At 40.7% G+C, this 22,994-nt stretch overlaps 1 protein-coding gene across 1 annotated transcript in view; it reads left to right on the top strand.

Annotated features, from left to right (window-relative positions):
- LOC308309097 (CUB and sushi domain-containing protein 3-like) overlaps positions 1-22,994 on the top strand; it is a gene marked incomplete at both ends in the record, with an annotated part of 377,797 nt that overhangs the window by 227,735 nt on the left and 127,068 nt on the right. The window contains 3 exons of the mRNA XM_080754567.1: positions 9,840-9,964; positions 10,877-10,973; positions 18,774-18,878. Coding sequence (XP_080610693.1) covers positions 9,840-9,964; positions 10,877-10,973; positions 18,774-18,878 — 327 coding nt within the window. The remainder of the gene's footprint in view (positions 1-9,839; positions 9,965-10,876; positions 10,974-18,773; positions 18,879-22,994) is intronic.

Genomic DNA, 22,994 nt, shown 5'->3' with positions numbered 1-22,994 from the left:
CCAAATATGGCAATGGGCCGATTGGCCCATAGCCAATCGTCCAGCACCTACTATATGGTCACCTAGTCATCATTTCGTTGGTGGCGGCCCCATAGCCAAATATGGATATGGGCCGGCCCCATAGCCAAATATAGCTATGGGCCGGCCCCATTGCCAAATATGACTATGGGCTCCACAGCCATATCTGGTAATTCGTTCACTTTCTCCTGTGGTAATATTTGGTTTGCTACCTGATATATAATGACTTTTGTCATTTCTTCTTTAAAGGTCAATAACGGCTTGATGTTTTCCAAAGTCGATGAGTAATCTTGTTAAATAGTGATCTCGATATTGAGCATAACTAGAAAGATGCATTTGGAAATTGCAAGCGTGGTTGGGAGCTGGGTAGCCAATCAGCCAAAAGGGTGACATCACAACATCAAGGTATCGTGATGTCTGATTGGGTGAAGGGTTACATCAGACAAGTACTTCAATGGGAAAACCCTAGAGAAAAAAAGGTTACATCAGATGATGAGAAAGCCAGATAAGAACTATAGTCTGGTTGCCCTCCGAGTCAACCACACTAATAATCTTGATTATGTTTTTTTAGAGCAGCCCTAGAAGGAAGGAGTAGACACAACAAAAGTTAAAAGTAAACCACACACACACTAATTATCTTCCTCCACATGAGCAGTTTAGAAATTAATGTGATATAGCCTATAATTATTATAACAATTATAATAATACAAATAAATACAAATAAACAATAAGTTACTCAGACGTTAAATGTGTTTAAAGTAACAATTCTTTTACTTAAAGGAGTAGTTCACCCCCAAAATGAATTTTTTTCTATTGATTACTCATGCCATGGAGAGTAGAGTTCAATAATATTTTTTGGTTTTTGTCACATTCCTAAGACAAAAATTTGATTCGAGTACATTTTCCCCCATTGATTCTGGATGGTGATGGTTTCGAAACGGGTCACCATCCGCAATCAATGGGGGAAATTTATTGTTATCACATTTTTGTCTTAGGAATGTGACAAAAACCAAAAAATATTATTGAACTCTACTCTCCATGGCATGAGTAATCAATAGAAAAAAAGTCATGTTGGGGTGAACTACTCCTTTAAGAGTTGTTGTTTGTTTGGAGAATTGGAGAATGAAGACATCATCTATAATATTATATCCCATATATTATTATAGGGAGTTGATTCTTTGGAAGGAAATGCTGCTTTTTCAGAAATAGTATAAATTTGAAAATGTTGCTTTGAAATTGATGCTACAAGATATTCCCACACTCTGTCCCAATTAGTCTTTCCTACACAGTTATTAAGCAGTAGTGTGTGTGAGTCTCTTGCTGGAGCACTTTTCACAGGCTTTCTTAAAGCTTTGTGACCTTGAAAAGTTGGCAAATGAAAAGCTTTGTTGTTTAATTGGTCCCAGAAATGTTGAAGTGTTTCTTGATGTGGATTGAGCTACATACAGTACACCATACTAAAATGGGAGATAATGGTGCCCATGTGTACTAATGTGTACTTTATTTATTACAGTTTAGCTTATGCTGACAGTGATTCTCATCTAACAGAACAGACAAAAATATATATTTTAACAACTTTGTTATTTTCACATTGTTGAATGAAAAATCTTCGTTATATCTCTATTTGACATGTCCTGGAGAACATAGTGGAAAAGAGTAAACAGTGCTTCCTAGTGCGTTTTGCTGTGAAAACATCTTGAATGCACATTGTGTAAATTATTGAACTAGCAAGTTGACATCTGGATCAAATGGTCTTTGATAGGAATTTGCTGTGACAGGCCTGTATAGTGTCAGTCATTTCCCTTTGGGGTGTTCCGGTGCATGCACTCGCCATGCCTGGCTACCTGCCGTAAATATGATATATGAGCCTGGCAAAGATTGAGATGGCTGGGTAGCATCCATCCTTTTATGACTGTCATGGACTCTAATCATGCTCAACCAATTACATTAACTTTTAGCTCATGGGACTCAAAGGAGCTGTGAAGTTAGCAAAGCAATTTCCTCCCGAATAGTTTTGATCCTTGCTGTAAAGCCAGTGGTATTCTTTTAGAAGAGTCTACACCTCATCACCTCATCAAAGATCAAACCCTGGATATCTGTGACATCAGATTGTGACATCACATTCCGTCCTTGTCCCTTTTATGCCATATATGGAGATCCCTGATGTACTGTTGTGCAAAACAAAATTATTCAGTAGAACCGCCGATCCAACCAATATGCCCATAAAAGGGGACAAGGACTGAGAGACAGATACTGACACGCACAGACGCATGTCTGGGGTCTCACAGCACACGGTTGGTTCTACAGACAGGGATTTTTTGCCTATTTTCTTAGTGCTTCTGTACTTGCACAATGTACAGCTGTATGAAACAATTTTTTTTTGTTGAACCGCCGATCCAACCAATATGCCCATATCTCCACATGGATCTCCATATATGGGTATCAGGGATCTCATATGGGTAACTGGTCCGATATATATTTTAATAATGAATTCCGTCCTGTGCGAATTCTGTCCTGCATCTTAATGGCACTTATAGTTGTGCACCTGAGTCAAACAGAAAAATTAGCAAATCCATAAGCTCACAACGCATTGTGAGCTTGTAGATTGGCTATTTTCAGTGGGCGATGCGATCCCAACCATGTATAAATCAGACGTAATGGTCAAGCAGAATTCATTAGGGAGCGTGATCACTTGAGAATCAAATTTGCCACAGTCATCGTATGCTATTTCTCAACGTTAATAACATGGTCCGTTTTTATCCGTCTTCGTGCAGGGGTTAATCGATCTCGTATTGAACACACTACATGGGACATGCGTTGGTTGAAGATGACTTCACCGTGGAAGTGATTATGCGAGAGCGTGATTACTCCATTATGTGATTGCTGCGAGGTATATAGGGCTCATTTTCTCTAATGCTTCGCTTGGAAGGAGGGGAATGAACAAGTCATTTTGGCGTGACTCTCAGCATGAGTGGGAGGGTGGATAGGATATCACCTGTAAAATATTGATGAGTTTGAAATTGTGTTGAACTAGATGACGTGAAGGATTTGATATTTATTCGTCACTTTTCTCTTTTCTCTTTTCTCTCCCTCTCTCTCTCTTTGCTCCTCTGTCTCTGTCTCTCTCTGTCTGTCTCTCTCTCTCTCTCTCTCTCTCTCTCTCTCCCTCTCTCCATTTTGTTGCTTTGAGATGCTGTGATCAGGGGTGTCGCACCAAATTCTGGGCCCTGGGTACAAGGATTCACTGCGGGGCCCCCCATGAATGTTCTTCATAGGGTCAGGGGGTTTAACCCATTTAGACTGGGAACGCATTATTACGCATCATTTTCTGCTTTAACGATTTAAAAATAGCAGATATACAATAGGGGTGTAACAATATAGTAACTGAATCAAAAAATGGATTTTAATTTGCAATGATCTACTCTAATGTTTGCAAGAGCAAAATATATATATTTAAAATGCGGTAATCAGTATCGAATCGTTTTACAATGCAAATAATTGTTTACTTTCATATTTGATATTTTACACGTTTTACACAGATTTCATTTCTTTGCTAAATAGTTACTATATCAATTTCAAATCATTGAATCTAATCGTATCGTATGTATTTGGCAACTGGACCCCCATCTCAAAATATTTAGTTCCAGGGACCCCCCAGAAGCAAAATTTGACTTGACAAATGTTCACTTTGTGACACCCCTGGCTGTGATGCTTGTCTGCATCCTACAGTGGTCAGTGGATGTTGGAAAATGTAGCTATTGTAATTGACCAGTTCAGGCTCAAATCCATGTCTTTGAGAGATAGTATCTGGTCGTGCGCCGGGGACTCACAACATGTCCAACATTTCAAGGACAACCTCTTGTTTGATCGACAGCCTTTTCATGCTCCTGCTGTACAGATGAGATTTTGTATACAATGGCTAAGCTATAAGTAACCTTGAACATCAGATACCAGCCCTACCAAGCACTCTGTTTCTGGATACAAAAAAGAGATATAATAATAAAGGATGTCGATTTCTCCCGGAACTGGCAGCAGTGGTGGACAAGGTCAAATATGACTCAACTACAAGTTAAAGTTGCTCAGTCAAACTTGTAGGCCACTTGAGTTAAGGTACTGCATTACTTGCTTTTTCAAAAGTTAAAGGAGCTATAGTCAACTTTTTCTTGAAAAACGGATGCTAAAATAAAAATAATGTTTCGAAAATATTTTATAAAGAAATACGTTTCATATATGTGTTTCTATTCAAAAATGACCACAAAAAGCATAAAATAATGATAAAATGATAAAATAATCCTAGTCTATAGACTAGGATGTAAACAAAGTGTCGGCCCTACAATGAAAAAGCTGACTATAGCTCCTTTAAGTATTCAAAAGTACGTTCTTAAAAACAGAAGGGAAAAAAAATAACTATTCAAAAGTAAAAATGACAAAGTATTGTTTTCATAGGGCTTAAGTGGTTAATTCATACTGTACTTCCCCATCCTAGAAATGTAGTGGAGTCAAAAGTACAATATTTGTCTTTGAAATGTAGTGAAAGTCAAATATCCAAAAAATAATTACACAAATGCTCAATAAATGACAGATACTCAAAAAATGTACTTGGGTACCGTACTCAAGTAAACGCACAGTACTTACTTACTGTCCACCACTGACTGGCAGTTACATCCCTAAAACATTGAGGGGACAGTTGTTCCTGTCTCTGGAGTCTAAGGAGAGGGAGCGAGGAGTAAGTGGCTTTCAAAGTCAGTGGGCTCGATTGTAGAACTTTACATCACTGCACTTCTTAGCATATCTGTCATGTAACAAAATGCTAAAATACACTGGCTGGCTTAACAGATGTTCAACAAAATACACACCATCTGGTGACAGCATAACAATGGACCTCAACAGAGCAGAGAGAGCATGAAGGAAATACATTTCAACACTGCACTTTTCTCCTAAAAAATGCTGGAGGCTTTGTCTGATGCCCACACCAGCAGTCCAAACATCTCTGCTCATTCAAATTATTCTGGTTCAAAAAAAAAAAAAAAGTGAAAAAGTGAAAATAGCCAATCTATGAACTCACGTGATGTAGTCCGGCTGCCAACTTAGCATTTATGGCATAGGTATGTTATTTGGTATATAGTTTTTTTTATTGGCCTAAAATATTGTCTATATACATACAGTCATGAATCCACCTGCTGACTGCCTGTCAGCATTGAACAATTTCTTTAATGGGGGTAAAAGTTTGGGCCCATCACTTATAATACCATACTATAAGGAAAAAAATATCCCCAAAAAATCTGCTTTAAGTAGCATGTGAGGGGTCAAACTAGGGGTTTATAATTATTCTGAATCCATTGCAAGCATTTGTTTTGCATGAGAAACATTCCTTGGCCTAAAAACAGCCGCACAAAAAATATGGTTTCGTGATGAGTCATCACTTTTCACAATTTCGTGGGGGGGCTTTTTAATGCAATGGATTCAGAATAATTATAAACCCCTAGTTTGACCCCCTCACATGCTACTTAAAGCAGATTTTTGGGGGGTATTTTTTTCCTTTATTGTATAGTGTATAGTAAGTGAATGGGACAGACTATTACCCCCTATAGGGTTAGGGTTTAAAGAAATTGCTCAATGCTGACAGGCATTGACATTTAGTATAACAGGTATAACATTTTAGGACAATAAAAAAAACTATATACCAAATATCATACCTATGAATAAATGCTAATGCTGGCAGCCGGACTAATGTGTTGTGAGCTAGTACTGTAGATCTGAAATGCTTTTGTTTTAATTTAAGTGAAAGTTTTGAAGTGTTAATGTTATTCAAATACCTTTTTCATTTTGAAATAGTGATATTATCAAACATATCAATCAGGTGGATACAGGTCCAGATGCCACTGAACCTCAATGTTATTTTATTTCTTTCCAAAAAAAATAATAATAATAAGAAGAAGAATGTATGCTTTGGAGAAATCATGATTTTAATATGATGCATGGTACATCATTATCAAACCTAAACGTACCCTTCAATTTCTCGTTTATCCCCAAAATGACTGGCTATATCCAGAGTCGTCTAATCAGAGAGTCCTGCCACTGCGGGGTCAGAAACAGCGCTGGTCACGTAGTTCATTGTCACTTTACACCTGATAGACTTCAATGCATTCTGTAAACTTCCGGTTCGCCGTTTGTCACTATACGCCAATAGATGTGTGCGTAGAAGACCTGGCCCCATGAAGTGAACGGGAGTGACGCAACTCTCCGAAGGTAGAAGGCTCTGGCTATATCCACAGGTCTTGTAGCAATTTGTAGCATTTTTGGAAGTATTAGGATCTGCTGCCTGTGTGCCTGTGTGTCGTGAGTTCGAGTTCCAGATCCCAACGACATTTGCTGCGTCTCTCTCCCTGTTTTCTGTCTGCCTACTGTACTATCAATGTGTATACTGTATTACATATTCTTTATTTGGCCCTCATTTGTAAAATAAATGTAGATATACAAATCTAATCTAAAAAGTAAAATGTGAAAATGTAAAAGAATGGTGCCCAGTATTCTCAGGAGGCCACTGTTACCTATCAGACGGTCTGCATTTCCCAAAAGGAAATGCATGTATTTAATTCAGTCTGACCAGATGGAGGGATAAAACATATCCCACCAGTGATAAAAATGAATGACCAGCAAATCCAACCCGGCTGATACTTAATCTACATTTACTTAGTGAGAGGACGTGTTCCTCTGTGATTTGTAACATTGAAAGATCAAAGCCTTAAGTTCTGTACACATCGGGAGTATTTATTTAGTGTGAATTATTCACATTAATTTACATTGCTATCTATATCATGAGTACACTGTATAGTATCAGTACACATGAGAAAATGAATATTGCACAGCAAAAACATATTTTTCGAAACAAGGTAGATCACCGTGAATAAAATCATCCACCTTTGTGAATGAGGCATCACCAAATGAATAGTTTTATGTGAATTTGAAAATTTGGTGTAGCATTTTTGCTGCGTTTATTCATCAAGAACCTTGTTGGGGTTGGGTCGCCCGCTGGCCTACTGGTCCAGGCGCATATCACTTAGGCATTGCCACATACTGTAGGCATGGATGCCTGGCAGCGTCGCTGGTTCGATTCCCGATTCGGACGACCTTTGCCGTGTGTCGCTCCCCATCTCTCCCCCCATTTCCTGTCACTCTACTGTCCTATCAATAAAGGCATAAAAGCCCGAAAACAAATCTTTAAAAAAAAGAACCTTTAGAGTTAAGTAGCCGTCTGATTGGTGAATGGATAAAAGGAAGTATTTATACTGTTTTGAACTTTTTCTTCATTAATTAAAGACATAAGGCATGGGATGGCAGGAGCGTTAGCCACAAAGACTGCTCAGCTGGCTCATGTATAGCAATAGGAATGGTGACTAAAAGTGACATCTGCATTTTGATCTATGTGAAAGACATCGGCACGTAGGGGCGGAAACATCCTCAGGTGATTGAGAATTTCAATGCAGGACACGATCCGACTGTCAGCGAGAACACTCGATTGACAACTACGTACATGGAGACGGATGTATAGTAGCGTTGCAGTGCATAAACGCCTTATTACAATTTGATGAATGCACATTTGAGAGTCCTTTGGTGCAGATAAATAAAACACTTGGCATTTGGTCTACAGAGATGTGGGGAAAATGTGATATGGTGAGACGTCTCATCCATCACCATGTTCTCGACCAGTGGGTGAGTGCATGTGTGTATGTGTACACCAAGAGAAGTGGATGCTTGACCCCTTCAGCAAAGGCTTTGTTATGCTGTGAGGGGCATTTTCCTGGTGCTTTTCATTATTTGGGTCCACTTACCACCTTGGAGCAGGGGTCAGCAAGTAAGTTTGGACTCCGGCCATTTATTTTCTAAACCATTAGATGGTGTGCCAAAACATAATCAATGGTTGAGAACTGGAACTTGCAACAGATTGCCTTATAAATCGACTGCATTTATATAGCACTTTGTCTGGTGTTTTCAACCCTTACCCTTCTGTACAGGATATTCCCCATGTAAACACGCCGCAATGGTGGCACGCCGTTGTGTGTTATATTGTTACACATTCACACAAATGCAGAGGCTACCATGCAAGGCACCAACCTGCTTATCGGGAGCAGTTCAGGTTCAGTGTCTCAAGGATATCTCTTTTCTCCCAGACAGCCGCTCTACCTCCTGAGCCACTGCCGCCCTACTGCAGCAACCCCCTCTATGTCATTTTCTACGGACTGTTCTTGCTGACACAGTGTGATCATGTTCTGCATGACATTCTCAGTCACATGAGAAAGAGATGCTCTTTTGTTTTTCCTTACATAAGACACAGGGGACAGGGACTGGGAGATGTGGGGAATAGATAAAAATAACTCAAGTTATAAAAGAGGACAGGGGCAGACCCATAATGGCCCATTTGAGTTATGAAATGTTGTAAACAGGCTGGGTTTTATTTCCTTTTCCATATCCCAAAAGTATAATAAGATACTTCGGGTGGGGGTAAAATCTCTATTTGGACATTATAGCCTATACTGTATGTGGGACTGTCTGTCCAAAACTATACATGATTTACTTAATTGCCAGGCCAGCTAGATACTATCGCTGGTATGCCAGTTTTGGCCCGCATGCCACCTGTTGTCTGCAACTGCCTTAGGGTCACGGTAAATCAATACAAAGTTATCTTGAGATCACCTTTATCATATCATAAAACGCTATTCTAATGGGCGTGGTCTCTTCCAAGATGACAATACCCCATCCCCGATTCCCCATCTACAACACATTTACTGTCTCTAGATCTCAACCGAGTTTATCGCCTAAAGGAGATTCTGGACCAATATGTCAGACCAGTAGTTCCCAAACCTTTTAGCTCTAGACCCAAAACAAAATGTAGGATATCCATATTGGAACAACACCTCTATGTGGATCCAGAGATGCAATTGATTTCCTCATTTTTCTGCCCGAGATTAGTAGAAATATAGTTTTGGCGTGGAAACTATTTTTGTTGCTCCCCTCTCATCCCAGGTTCTGTCTCTGCCTGCATGGAAAACTCTTGACTTCAAATCCCCACTGGTGAACTTTGATGTTAGTATTCAGCTGTGGAATGAGGCATCAACATGATAGAACTCTGCTGCATAACTTAACCGTCTTAGACAGGCATGCATGATTGATGAATCCATTTCTCTTTTTTTTGCGCTGTATAGTAGATTACAGATTACTGCAGACACACACACACACACACACACACACACACACACACACACACACACACACACACACACACACACACACACACACACACACACACACGCACACACACCTTTTGAATGAGGAAAACAAAATATGCATCCCTACGTATACTTTGGATCAATGTCAATAATTCCTCTAGGTGATTTGTTATTGGTATATTGCAAGGAGGGCTTGTTTACATTTTCTCAGATTACTGCAGACATCCGCTCGGTATGGACATAAAGGGATAGTTCACCCATTTTATTTTATTTTCTATCGATTACTCACACCATGGAGACTTGAATTTATGTTTTTTTTTATTTTTTTTTACACATTCCTAAGCCAATAATTTGATGACCAGCAGTGGTTCCCTATGAAGACACAAAGAGCCTGCTTTGTTCCCTATGAAGACTCAAATTATTGTTTTAGGAATATGACAACAAAAAAAACAAAAAAATCCATGAATTCAAGTCTCCGTGGGGTGAGTAATCGATAGAAGAAAAGTCATTTTGGGGGTGAACTATCCCTTTAATCATTTGATAATTCTTTGCTCATCTCTCTCTCTTTGTCTCGCTCTTTGTATTTGTGTGTAGTCCCATGTGGTGGGGTTCTGACGGCACGCAAGGGGACCATCCTCTCTCCTGGATACCCTGACCCATACACCAACTATCTGAACTGTGCCTGGAAGATCTCTGTCCCCGAGGGAGCTGGCATACAAGTGAGAGGCCATAATCTGAAGCCTATAATGTTTGATGTGTAAAAGTATCTGTGTCATTTTAGATTTTAATCACTTTTTTTTTCTTATAATTTTTATCCCACGATTTGTGGGTGCCAATTACCTGACCTGTAATCCTGGTGACCAGGATTACTGCATGTTTTTGTGAGGGTATCTACCCCTGGAGACACGGGGAGAACATGCAAACTCCACACAGAAAGGCCCTTTTGCCAACCCCACCTAGGGTGTGGGCGCTGATGACGCGGAGGAGAGAACACGCCCCCAGCGCCCACAGCGTCCCCCGGCGGGAATCGAACCCAGATTTTAATAACTTTAACCATTACTTTGTACTTTGGCAGATCAGATCTGACATTTTTGAAGAATTTTAGTTTTTTTTGTGTGCAAATTTATATTTTCAACTCAAATACATAATAATACACAATCATTTGGGGGGATTTAGGGCATGGTCACACCCAAGTATGGCTGGCGGCTGATAAACTCTTTTTGTGCTCAGTCAGCAGATTCTCCCAATAACCAATGACAACCACTTCCTGAGTCTTAGGATGGTCTGCCTTCAACTCACCCGATTGGACAGAAGGGAAAACAAGACCATAAATCCATGCCATTTCCATTGAAATGCATTGGCGGAATCCACTCTCATGGGTAGAATATTTTTCCCGGTGTGACCGTGCCCTTCGAAGACATTTGTAGAAACGGGTTCTCAGGTCTTAATTGAAAGAGGTTCCGTGGTGGATGTGTGTATAATCATGATCTTTTTGTAATTATATAATATGGTAGTCATTTTGTTCCTCTCAAAAGTAAAATAAAGTTGGTTTTATTTTCATAGGCACTGTTTGTTTGGGACCATCTCTCTCCATCTTCATTTGTATATCTTAAGTGTCTTTTGTTTTACAGATTCAAGTTGTGACCTTTGCCACCGAACACAACTGGGATTCATTGGATTTTTTCGATGGCATTGATGGCAATGCTCCCAGACTTGGCAGCTACTCAGGTAAAACTGACGCAACTGAATTTTCGTTGTCAGCTCCCGCCTGAATTTCAATCAAACGTCACCAGGCCCCAGGCTCCACAAGACGGGAGCAGTGATGGATGTGGTGGCATTTAGCATACCCTTTCACAGTGCTTTTTATGAAACCTAGGGAGCTTTTAGTGAAAGGGGAGAAAATACTCCAGTTACTGTACATTACTTTGTAGGAAGTCAGTCCTCTCTCCACTACCTTCATGTCAGAGTAGACATCTGTAAGTCTTATACATTATACTGAAGATATCTTACAATTTGTACGAGATATTGGTGTTGAAGCTACTGTACACCTTTATCCCCAATTGATGGCTGAATGAAGTGGCGTTTCAGAAATGTTATGGATTTTATGCCAGGGATTGTTGCCAGTATGTAATACAATCAAAGCATGGGCTTTATACATAACTGCTTTATTGAGAGCATAATGCTGGTGTGATAATTTGACTTACTGTGTAATGAGTGAATACATGAACGAACTACAGTAGAAGCAGTGCTCTTCCGAGCACAGGTCTCCGCCAGTTGTTGAATTTTGGTTGTGGGTGTGCATTGTTTACTATTAAGTGAGGTAGCCGATGGAATATGAAATATCGGACAGATCAGTCTTGATCACATGACTATAGAAAAACTGTGTACTGATTTGCGTGATTTTTCGAACACCAAATCTCTTCATCGAAAATCGCCCGATCTACAAGCTCACATGCCCAGAATAAGCACACTAGGGTTCATGTTGTTAAGCTACAGTATAGAGATGCATATGGAGAGACGTTTCATTGTGTCGCAGGGCTGACCATCATCGTCAGGCCTGCAGGCAAAGTATGCCCATACTTCACTGTATGCACCTGTTGGGTCTGCAAGTTGCAGGCATTGTCATCATAACAATATGCTGCATGCGCTTGAGTTGTCAACCTAGAAGTTTCTCTGGTGCCGTTAGCCCAGCTAGCTCAGCATTTCATGCATAATTTGATACAACGCTGAAGAAGACCGAAGGGTCGAAACGCGTCCGTTGACTTGACTCTGTCCATTGAGGTAAATAAAATCATGTGAAAAGGAGATTCCTTGAATGCTGGCGACTAGCCTTCATCTAACTTGGAGTGTTGCGGGCTTTCTGCTTTGTTGCAGATACCTTTCTCATGCATAATTGTAGCCAACTTGACATTGGGTCGGCACTCGGCAGATTACTAGACATACAAGTTAACTAAATATACATTTTGCAATCGATTTTGGACCAGAACTGAAAATGTTGAAAAATCCTATGAAGAAATCCTACAACGGTTATTGTTTATGGTATAACCGGACCCCTGATTTATACGTATGTTGTGTCAAAAATTGCTGATCTACAAGCTCACAATGCCACGCATCTGTGGCAGGTTGTGAGCTTTTAGATCAGTACTGCAAAAGTACTGGTGCTTCAGCACATTGTGAAGGGTTAGGGTTTTGTGAAGTAGAACATTTTAAATTATTTTATTTTATTTCAGCAAAGCAGACGTTTGGTGGCAGTGCATGGGTCTTAGGTCAGTGGGTCACACGTGTCAAACAGGCAGCCCACGGGCCAGATGGTCCAAGCCGGCCCGCAGGAGTGTTCAGGAGGAAAGAAAAAAAGATGCATGACCATTATTCTGTACAGTATGACAGCTGTCCTAGTGCCACTCTATCTCTGCTGCTGCTGCAGTCTTCTGCACCGGCAGTTTGTGTGTATGTACAACAGATGGTGATTGACGGTAGTGAAGTACTCTGCTGTGTGCAACTTTAACCCCCATTCTGTCCAACTATCCCAGGGCGACCCAGTTAATGTTTAATGCATGTCGCTCACAGGGATACTTACAACATGGGCGGGTACAGGACAAATATCACAAGCACAACTGATACATTTGTTTCAGAATCGTCTAATTTTCCTTCACCAAGTGAACAATGTGAAGGCTGTTTTCCCAATGAATGTGACAAATTCAATTCCATTGTTTTCACTCATGTCTAAAGCGTGTGAGTGCGTTTGTGCGTGCGTTCGTGCGTGCGTGCGTGCGTGTGTGCGTGCGTGCGTGCGTGCGTGCGTGCGTGCGTGCGTGCGTGAGAGAGAGAGAGAGAGAGAGAGAGAGAGAGAGAGAGAAAGAGAGAGAGAGATTAATTTTGGGGGGAAAAAAATGTAAGTGCATGCAAAACCGGTCGGACCTGCATTAAGTTGCATTTTGCCCATTCCAGCCTGTGAAATGAGTTTGACAGCCCTGGGTGCTAGTACCAGAACTGTTACTGTATGTGTCTTGCATTAAACACTTGTCAAACCAGTATACCGTAGTAAGAAAGCATGATACATGAAGAAACAAGACCATAGTATGATGTGGCATACTGTCCCATGCAGGTTATTATATAGATTTATTTTCGTTGCAGTACAAGCGCCCAAGCCCTCAGCAATCATTTTTAATATGCGTGTAGTATATGGGCAAAGGCCACTCATCTACATAAGGACCTGAAGTGAGTGTGAAAGCCAATTTGCAATAGAAGCACTTTGGGACCATAGCCGTGTTTTTGCATTTGCAATATATCTTTGTTTATCATGCCTTCTGTAAACCCATCAACCCTCTGTAACCCTCACATATCCCTATTTAAAGCCTCTTATGAATATAGAAAATGAAAGTTGGGAGTTGAAAAGATTGGTGAAAATGAACATTATTATTTTGCTTTATACTGTCATTGCTCAACATTACAACAAGACTGGTGCAAAAACAAACAGTATCTTTCTTCTTAGGGAGGTTCCTAATTGAGTGAAATGACCCGGAAGTATCTACAGTAAGTGGCAGCCATGCTAAGAGCGGGTTGAATTCTAAGGAAATGTGCTTCATTGCTTCCTTTGAGTTTATTTAGGATCCCTATTAGCAATTGGCAACAGCTGTTCTTCCTGGGGTTCTCTCCTTTAGTATAGGGTAACTGCTGCACCAATCAGCAGGACATTTCTTGTGCATACTGCAAATAGGCAGGTTTTCGCACGTATGTTGTACACTTTTTGAATTATTTAAATGTACTTTTATAATAGCAGTCAATGTGTTACTTTTTTCATTATAAAAGGCAAACACCATGTTTTGCATCTAGCATATTTTATTATATCATGAGGACCAGCACCTCTGGGTGTGCACATGCATATTACTCTCTTTCAATCCCTGGAAGGAATAACATTTTGCCTATTGGCAAAAGCTGATAGGCCTACATTGTATCAAAGTGTAAAATTAGGCCTAATGGTGGTGCTACTAGAGGGATCACCACATCAATTTAGTTAGTTAGTTAGAAAGTTTTATTTCGGTCCCATTTGGCAGCCAGTATAGTACAATACATTCAATATCAGTATACACTGTATGGTCCGAAAAGGTATAGGCAGAAGCTTACGCTTATAATGCCTACCCCATATAAATAAAATACAATCAAATATACATTTGATTTGACAAGACTGAAAAACAAAACAGTCAATAGACTTGCTAATCCAAAAATAAGAGAAAAAAAAAACAAAAACAGAATACAATTGAGTGTCGGTCTGGTTTAGGGCTTTGTCAAGTGACAATATGGAAGTATTGCCACAAGGCTACACCAAACCAAACCACTTGGTAGATATTTCTAGATAAGGATCTTAATGGTATATAATAAACACATATACATACACATGTAATATAAACAGTAAGACTCACACCCACTATAGTACCGATGTTATATTTTATACATTTATTACTTATTTATAATAAATGCATTAATATATTTATAAATGTGTGTATATTTATTTATAATGCTAATATAATTTTAATATATTATAATGTTCTATATTTATTTATTATCTTTGTTTTGAACATTTTTTTGAATTTAGTGATTGATGTGCACATTTTCAGTTCTTTATCCAAGCTATTCCATATGCTTACCCCTCTTACAGATAGACACCTGTCTTTTATGTTGGTTCTTGGGGTTGATCCCTCAAATACATGTGTCCCCCTGAGTTGGTACTGGGTCTCACGAGCCTTGAACAGCCTCTGCATGCTGGGTGGAAGTTTCTTGTGGTGGGCTTTGTACATTATTATGGCAATGTTTAGATCAACTAAGTCTTCAAATTTTAGAATTTGTTTATTTATAAATAGTGGATTGGTTGGCGCCAAGTAGTCAGATTTGTTTACAATTCTTATGGCTTTTTTTTGCAACATGATGATAGGATTGGTGATGGTTTTATAAGTGTTCCCCCATACTTCCACACAGTAAGTTAAGTATGGAAGCATGAGGGAACAGTAAAGTAAGTATAGTGAGATATTATTTACAATGGGTTTTAATTTATATAATATCGCTATTGTTTTAGATAATTTTGACTTTATATTAGCTATATGCGGTTTCCAACAGAGTTTATTGTCTATGGTGATACCTAAAAATTTATGTTCACTTACTTGTAGGGCGGTACAGCAAATATCATAGCAATCCAGCCAGCAGTCATTGACATGTTTGCCAGTAAAGTGTCGTACGGACACTTTAAACAGATTGAACAACATACTGTAGAAATCATTGGAGCCAAACCGCCAGTAGTCTAGCCAAAGGGCTCGGAGTGATGAAAGCACACTTATCTTGCCACATGGTACAGGATTAGAAACTGGTCTGCAATTCATTTTATATTCCATATCCTAGTTTAATGTACAGTATAATGAAGGTTAATTTGACTTCAAATCAGAATTCACTTTTCTAATAGTAGGTGAAGTTATCTCTAATGGTGGATATCTTATTTTGGAATGAAACTCCCTGTACTGGTTTGACTGTGTGGCTCTCTCACAGGGCTGCAATGTGGTATGAAAAGGCTTGAAATGGTTGGCAATCAATTTTATCCTCGGGGAAACTTTGACTACTTTAACAGTCTGCATACAAAATATGTCAAGGCGTATAGGGCTGTAATATAATACATTATCTAGACCTTAATGCTTGAAGACAAATGGAATGGAATATAACTGTGAATGTCCCACGATTAGAATATGAATTTTAATTCTGTGGTGCATGCTCCTACTCTGTTTTATAGTCATACAGCCTTTTCTCTTCTACCCTCCAATGAATGGTGAGAGAGAACCCAAAGAAGGCATAATGGTCTGTAGATATTCTGAAGTTCTGTTGACTTAAGTCATTCGAGATTTTAGTTTAGAGATCTAAAGTTTATGCCAATAACGTCAGGGACATGAGAGCTGTCCAAAAGTGCTTCCATCACTGCAGATGCTATTCAGATTATGACTTATCAGTGTACCCATAATCACAGTGAAGAATGCCCTCAAGATAATCACGATGTAGATACAGTTTTACAAACTGTAAGATTGGCTTATTATACAATAGAAATGTGTGTGGACTGGCAGCAAGACTATACGATTTCTAAAACATGTCCAAATGGAAGATGGGCTTACACACACTGAGCGTAGCAACGGTTTAGTGTGTGGGCTGCAGTTTAGCGAGACAAATGTACTACACTTGACCTTATTTTGCTTCCTGACACCCAGGAACAGCACTTTTGCCATGGAAATGCATATTATTTCTATGATGAAATCTATTAACAACGGAGATTGCAACAGTAGGTAGGGAGGTGTGGAGAGGATTTTGTCAAATTGATTAATTTTTTAAATACAGAAATGAGAGCAAAGCATGGCCGTTTCAAGGTTTCATATTTCCTAATTTCTTAGATAAACTGCTATTACTTATCAAGGAAGGGAAATGTTGAGGGTCAGCAACAAAATGCTCAAGTGTAGTTAATTATAATTATGTGTAGTATAGTATAAATATTTGTAAGTGTATTATAACAACAACAAAAAACATCACAAGGATGCAACTGGGATACAGTGATGTAGCCTGAGGTTGACGGGTTTTTCGGCCGGGGTGATCAATGTCCTGACTTACGTCCCAGTAGCTATCCACAATCAGTCCTATTGGGGAGGATAGGGCCACTCAATCCGCTGCTCTGGAACTCTGCCGGGACTGAGAGGTAAACCAGGACTAGGCTGTTTGGGTTGACTCCTGGCCCCTCCTACGTCTCACCAGGTCCTCTCCTGCTCTCACCAGGTCCAGGACCTGTCCGTTGCACCAGACTCCCGATCCAAACATTTCATTCAGCTGCTGCAGGTGGTTGGGCTGTGGTAGTACTGCAAGCTCCGCTTTTGGCTTGAATGGCCCTCCTAAAGGCCTCACATGCATTTGTTTGTTGGGCTTCTTCCTCACGGAAGACATAGGCTTGGGCGCTAACACATACTGCTCCCGGGTGCCGTCTACATTCCGGCTGTCACCCGTCTCTCCGGTGGTCACCAAACTATTCCTGGTTGTCACATAGTCTATTCCTATGAGTCACTTTAAATAGAACAACTAACAAAAAAATCAAAAAAAAAAAATCACAAGGATGCAACTGGGACGTATCATCAGTGATGTAGCCTGAGGTCGACGGGTGTTTCGGATGTAGCAACATCATACAACAGGTGACCCAGCCGGGGCGATCAAGTGCCGAATTACGTCCTAGCAGCTATCCACAATCAGTCCTATATCAAGTGGAGTTAATTACAATTATGTGTAGTATAAATATTTGTATGTGTACATAATTCCCATCTCAATAATTGTATGCAGTCCCATTAATGGGAGGGTTTTGGGGTAAACTGCCCAGCATTTCAAACAACCTGGTATAGAATCCAAGGTTATATCCTGTCAGTGTGGTACTATGGTAGTAACTTGGCTCATTCTGGTAAAGCTGTAATCTGGAACTTATTTTAATTAACTCTAATTAACTTTTAGCCATTTTTATATAATATATGTAACTAGTAAGACGCCTCAGGGCGACATGCGACCTCGCCCTAATGGGCGAGGTCAGAGATACATACATACATACATGCGGACAAGCTTTTGGAACAAATAGCAGCATTATTCTTTCTCAAAATGCATTTAAAGGTAGCAGCTCTGTTTCATTCTTTATGTGCAGTAGGTCTAGATGTCAATCCATGGTTTGTAGTCCTTAGGGTGGTTGTGTTCCAGTCTCTAGCCTTTTTAGTAGCCCAGTAGGTATGGGAGTTTTTCATTATGTTTTCAAACTCACTTTGGGTGTGTGTACTCTGTGGGAAGTACAGTATGTGTGTCTGATGTCTTGGTATAGAGGGCAGGTGGTTAGAAAGTCTAGCTCTGTTTTACCACATTTTGTGTTCAGTTGGTGCTTAGTCTGTCTTCCCTTGGGAGCGGGGTAATACAATGTAATTTTGACCAATCTGTATGGCGTAATATGTCAATACAATAGAATAGAACAGAATAGTCCCCACTCCTTGGGGTGTTTTTTGTCACTGTGTATGTATATCTATGTATATACAGTATATGCACATCGTCCCCTGCATTTACCCATCCTTTAACAACTAGGAGCAGGCAGCTGCCATCCGCTCAGGGAGCTGGCGTTCGGGGAGCAATTAGGGGTTAAGAGTCTTGCCCGCGGACACAAATTGCTGGCCTGGCCTCAAATCGTACCTAGATAAACTAACATCTGCAGTGCACATCTGCACTGTTTTATTGAGAAATGTAGACCCTGATGTTGGTTAGGACACCTACTGTGTTGTGAGCTTCTAGATCTGCTAAATGGGGATGCCAGGGTTAATTTGGTTAAGTTATATAATCCCAGGTAGGACATACAGTACAGTAGAATGTATGGACTGCAGCTTTAAAAGACAAAAGGAGAATAGAACAAGCGTCTGACTGTACTGTATGTATGCTATGTCATATTTGTGGATGTACTATATGTCTGGATACAGAACGACATTGTGTTGTTTTCAGGTACAACTATCCCGCAGCTGCTGAACAGCACCTCCAACAACCTGTACCTGACGTTTCAGTCCGACATCAGTGTGTCAGCGACCGGCTTCCACCTGGAGTACACAGGTATGAGAGAGAGAGCCTGACTCGTGAGTGTGTGTGTGTGTGTGTGTGTGTGTGTGTGTGTGTGTGTGTGTGTGTGGGGGGGGGGGGGGGGGACTTATCTCTGTGCAAAGTATGGGAGGTGAAAGAGATCTTGTCTAGCTGGCACAAGTTGATGGAAAGAGATAGAAAGAGAGAGAGAGAACTAGAGAAAGGGTGAGAGAGAGAGAGAGAGAGAGAGAGAGAGAGAGAGAGAGAGAGAGAGAGAGAGAGAGAGAGAGTGTGAATACGGTGAGTAAATGTCTGTCAGCCTCTCAGCATGCCTGTCTGTATGTCACCTAACCTCTATTCATTCCTAATTTGACGCCTTCATTGCTGCATTCAGCACATCTCCGCCTAGCTGCCTGTCTCAGAGTGCTGGCCTCTCTATGATGAACCTCCTACTGTTCACTACTGCTTCTTACACAGCACTCTCTTCCTGCTTCTAGATACTGGTTTCCCAGGCCTCGTCCTGGTCTCCACTCAGTCGTCTTTTGTCTCTCATATTTCCTAAGTGACCAAACTCCCAGCTCTCCTCTGGATTTTATACATTCCTTGTTCAAGCAGAACGAATTATCTCTAGGCTATTCTACTATACACTTGTCTGTCAGTGTTCCTCTCCCTGGGATGAACCGCACCTCACGGATGTCTCTCTTTGTGTGAGTTTGACAGTGGCCCGCTCTCCTACAACCCTACAGCTACTTTAACGTCTCACTCACACGACAAGAAATAATATTTGGCTGTGGGCGGCTTTGTCATTCATTTTCCATGGAGCGCTGCAGCAAGGATGGCGGAGAAAGCGCCCGCCACAGGAGTGGAGATAAGTTCGCATTGTTTGACAATTGCCTTGTATGTGGATAAAATGTGTGGCCACTATTTCGAGTGCCGCTGCAGTGGAACGTCAGTCAATAATAATAGCTCTGCTACCACAAGCAGGTGTGGGATTACTTAACCTGCATGACCAAGCAAAGATTGGCCTCTTTTTTCAGTTAAATCAATTCTGGCTTAAATGAATGATCAATGGTGCAGACAAAATGAGCAGTGATTCAGCAAGTCAATCTGTCGGTGGCTGCTGTGAAGCCCCCCATTACTGAAAATTACTATACGTTGTGTCTCACAGTAAGCTCACCCTGAGCTCCTTTCCCTCGGCTTGGAAGTGCTCCAATAGTCTTGTCCCTCTCAATAGGCTTGTCTCCCCCTGAAAACTGTCCCCTACTGCTGAGAATGTCTTCACAGACTTGTCTCACAGTAGGAGCATTACTCACAGTCTGTGTCACAGTTGGCCATTGATATCAATCGACTTCCCCTGCTACTGCCTGTAAAGCAGGTTCAAATCACCTGCCTTTCTGCTCATGACACATGCTCACTGTGTACGCTCCCCCAAACGTTTGTGTTTGTGGGATCAAGTGATCTATCGAGGCCCTCCCTAGAATCTTTAGGTCGTAATTTATGGGGCAACCACATCAGCTTTCAGTATTGTTGTCAGTGGAGGATTATTATTTACAACTGGTTCGAAATGCTGCTGCTAGACCTCTTACAGCTATCCAGTAGTTTGTGTGGTTGCACTGAAAGGGCAACCACACTATAGTACTTGTCTGACTTTATTCCTTCCTTTCCCATCTTTCCAGATAAACTTTATTTTGACGCGCTACTCCTCCCACAGTTGTGTCATACTGTATGTCAAATCGCCCGGCTTCATCGGGACACGTCTGGGTGCATTTTGCTAAGAGATACCTTAGTTTAATTTATATTAATTTATTAGTGAATACATTTTCGCCATTGTCTTGAATGGGGAAATGTTGATGACATCGTATATATGGCATAAAAGGGACAAGGACGGACACAGAGATCTCCATATATGGCCATTAATTACAACCGTAGGTCGCAGATTAGTATGTGAGAGAGGTAGGGGGGCAGGGTGTCGACGACTCCCGCCAGGATGTCAAACTCCTCACTGTTGCCATCTGGGGTCACCACCATGGCTCTTGTACCCATGAACATGACCCCTATGGCCCAGAGTGAGAGGGACACCATCTTCATCATTATGCATCTGTGTATGTCAAATGCATGAGAAATCGAGTCGACACAGCACCACTGTAAAGTTGTTGGTCTTCACATTCTTGACGATCCTAGGGTGTTTCTCCCCTCCCTGGTTTTGAGAGATCTCCTGGTTTTGACACTGGGATGATGAGAGAGACCACTTATCGCAATTCTTAAAAACCTCTGGGGTAATGCTGTCTGGCCCGGCACTTTTTCAATGCTTCAGAGTGGATTTCACTCTGGCGGAATCCAATGTGAAGTAACCATCATCAATATTGAGATTTGGAGGTATTTCTTCCACTGTCAGGTGTGTGCCTTGGAGATTCCGCAAGTGAGTGAACCAGCTGCAGGAGGTCACTCTGTCTACCCGCTATGACCTCTGTCTTATACTCCCTTTAAGTTTAGGATTGATTTTAACGTTTTTACACTTTACACTGTGGCTCTGTTTGTACTCTCGTCTGAGAGCATCTATGTGTTTGAACTGGGCTAGCCTCGGAAACCCAGGCTTATTTTGGCGATCGGAAGAAAGATAAAGCCTGGACAAGCCCCCCTATAACTGTGCTGGTTCATGACATTTTAATTGTATATAAAATAAATGTATCAGTATTGTTCATGTGAACTGTTTTGTTTTGGCTTATCCATTATAATTATAAAATCGCTATGATTTATCACTTGTTTTGCACCGCGGATCACTTCCTCATTTACTCAAAGCGTACAGAAGCAGGAGTCATGTCCCCCTCCGCGTCATTTCGAGACGCCGGAGGACCCGGCGAGATCTGCCGGGCCGCATAGAATGTCCGTGTTAGGTAAGACTAAAATTGGGCTAATCTCGCAAGGTGCCTGACCGATCGGTTTCTTGTAGGCGAATTAAGTACCTCCATGAATTTTATGGTGTGGATCTGTAGGAGGCACACTGTCTATAAGACAACCCTGTATGTATGTCTCTATGTTTGTCTGTTTTTTACTGTGTTTATTTATTTATTCCTCATTCATAATTATATTATAATTATACCATATGTATTTATTGTAATTATGGCGTGGCTCTATAAGAGAGTTTTCCCTACAATACAATGTTTTAAATCATACTGTTCAAAGCACAGGGAAAAAGGGACATGTTTGACAAGACTGACATCATCAATATGATGTCAGAGATCCAAATGTCAGGCAGCCCCAACGTTCTTGTATTCGCATGTTTTAACTTAAATTTATAGAATCCAATAAGATTTGGATTGTGCTCAAACCTTTGGAGTCATTCCGTACTGTACATCGATTGATGAATTCATAGGACCACAATGGAGACAATGGAGAAAGTCCCCAGGACTTTTTTGTGTTTTTTACTGCACCACATGCAGTTTACATTTCTGACGTATTATGTATTAAATCAATACATTAATACAGCATAGACCATTGGTTCTCCCAGGGGTCTATGAGGGGTTCCAGGGGGTCCCCAGCTAAATCTGTTAATACATTTTCACCTCTTTATCCATATTTTATATGTTCAGAAATAGCAGATGTACAAGCTCAGAGTGCGGCACGAAATTCGAAAAATCTTGAAAGTGTTGTCCGTGGTTTGAGAACCATTATAGACCACTGATGTTCGTCTGACTGACTCGCCACATTAAGTCTGAGATCCACATGGGAGCCTCAACTTTTATTACACCCTATCTTGGTTTGATTCACCCTCATATTTGATAATGTTGTAAAGCACATTTTGAAAATCACTTAAACAATGTTATAATTATAAGCGCAAGTCAGTTGTAATTGCCTGTCCCCTTCCCAGTATGCTAGAATTTCTGGTTTTGTTTGTGTCATTGACATGCCTTCAATTTTATGATGGAAAATCAAATTTGGTACTGTAATTCCTTTGAGTGCCTCATTGCCTCATACTCGCTGGGACAATCACATACTGTAGATGCCAGGTTGTTAAGAGCCTAGTTTAAATGCACCAAATGGCCTATTGAATGAGACTGCATTGCTTCAGGGAACATTCTTGCTGGTGTCACAGCTTGCTGACTCAGCTAAAGCTCTTTGTTTCTTGGGCCACATGATTCCTCCAACTTA

This window comes from Nannobrachium achirus (assembly GCF_963921795.1).
Source record: "Nannobrachium achirus genome assembly, chromosome: 2".
NCBI classification, from domain to species: Eukaryota; Metazoa; Chordata; class Actinopteri; order Myctophiformes; family Myctophidae; genus Nannobrachium; species Nannobrachium achirus.
Note: the sequence above shows the minus strand (reverse complement) of the source record. Positions and strands in the feature narration are given on the sequence as shown.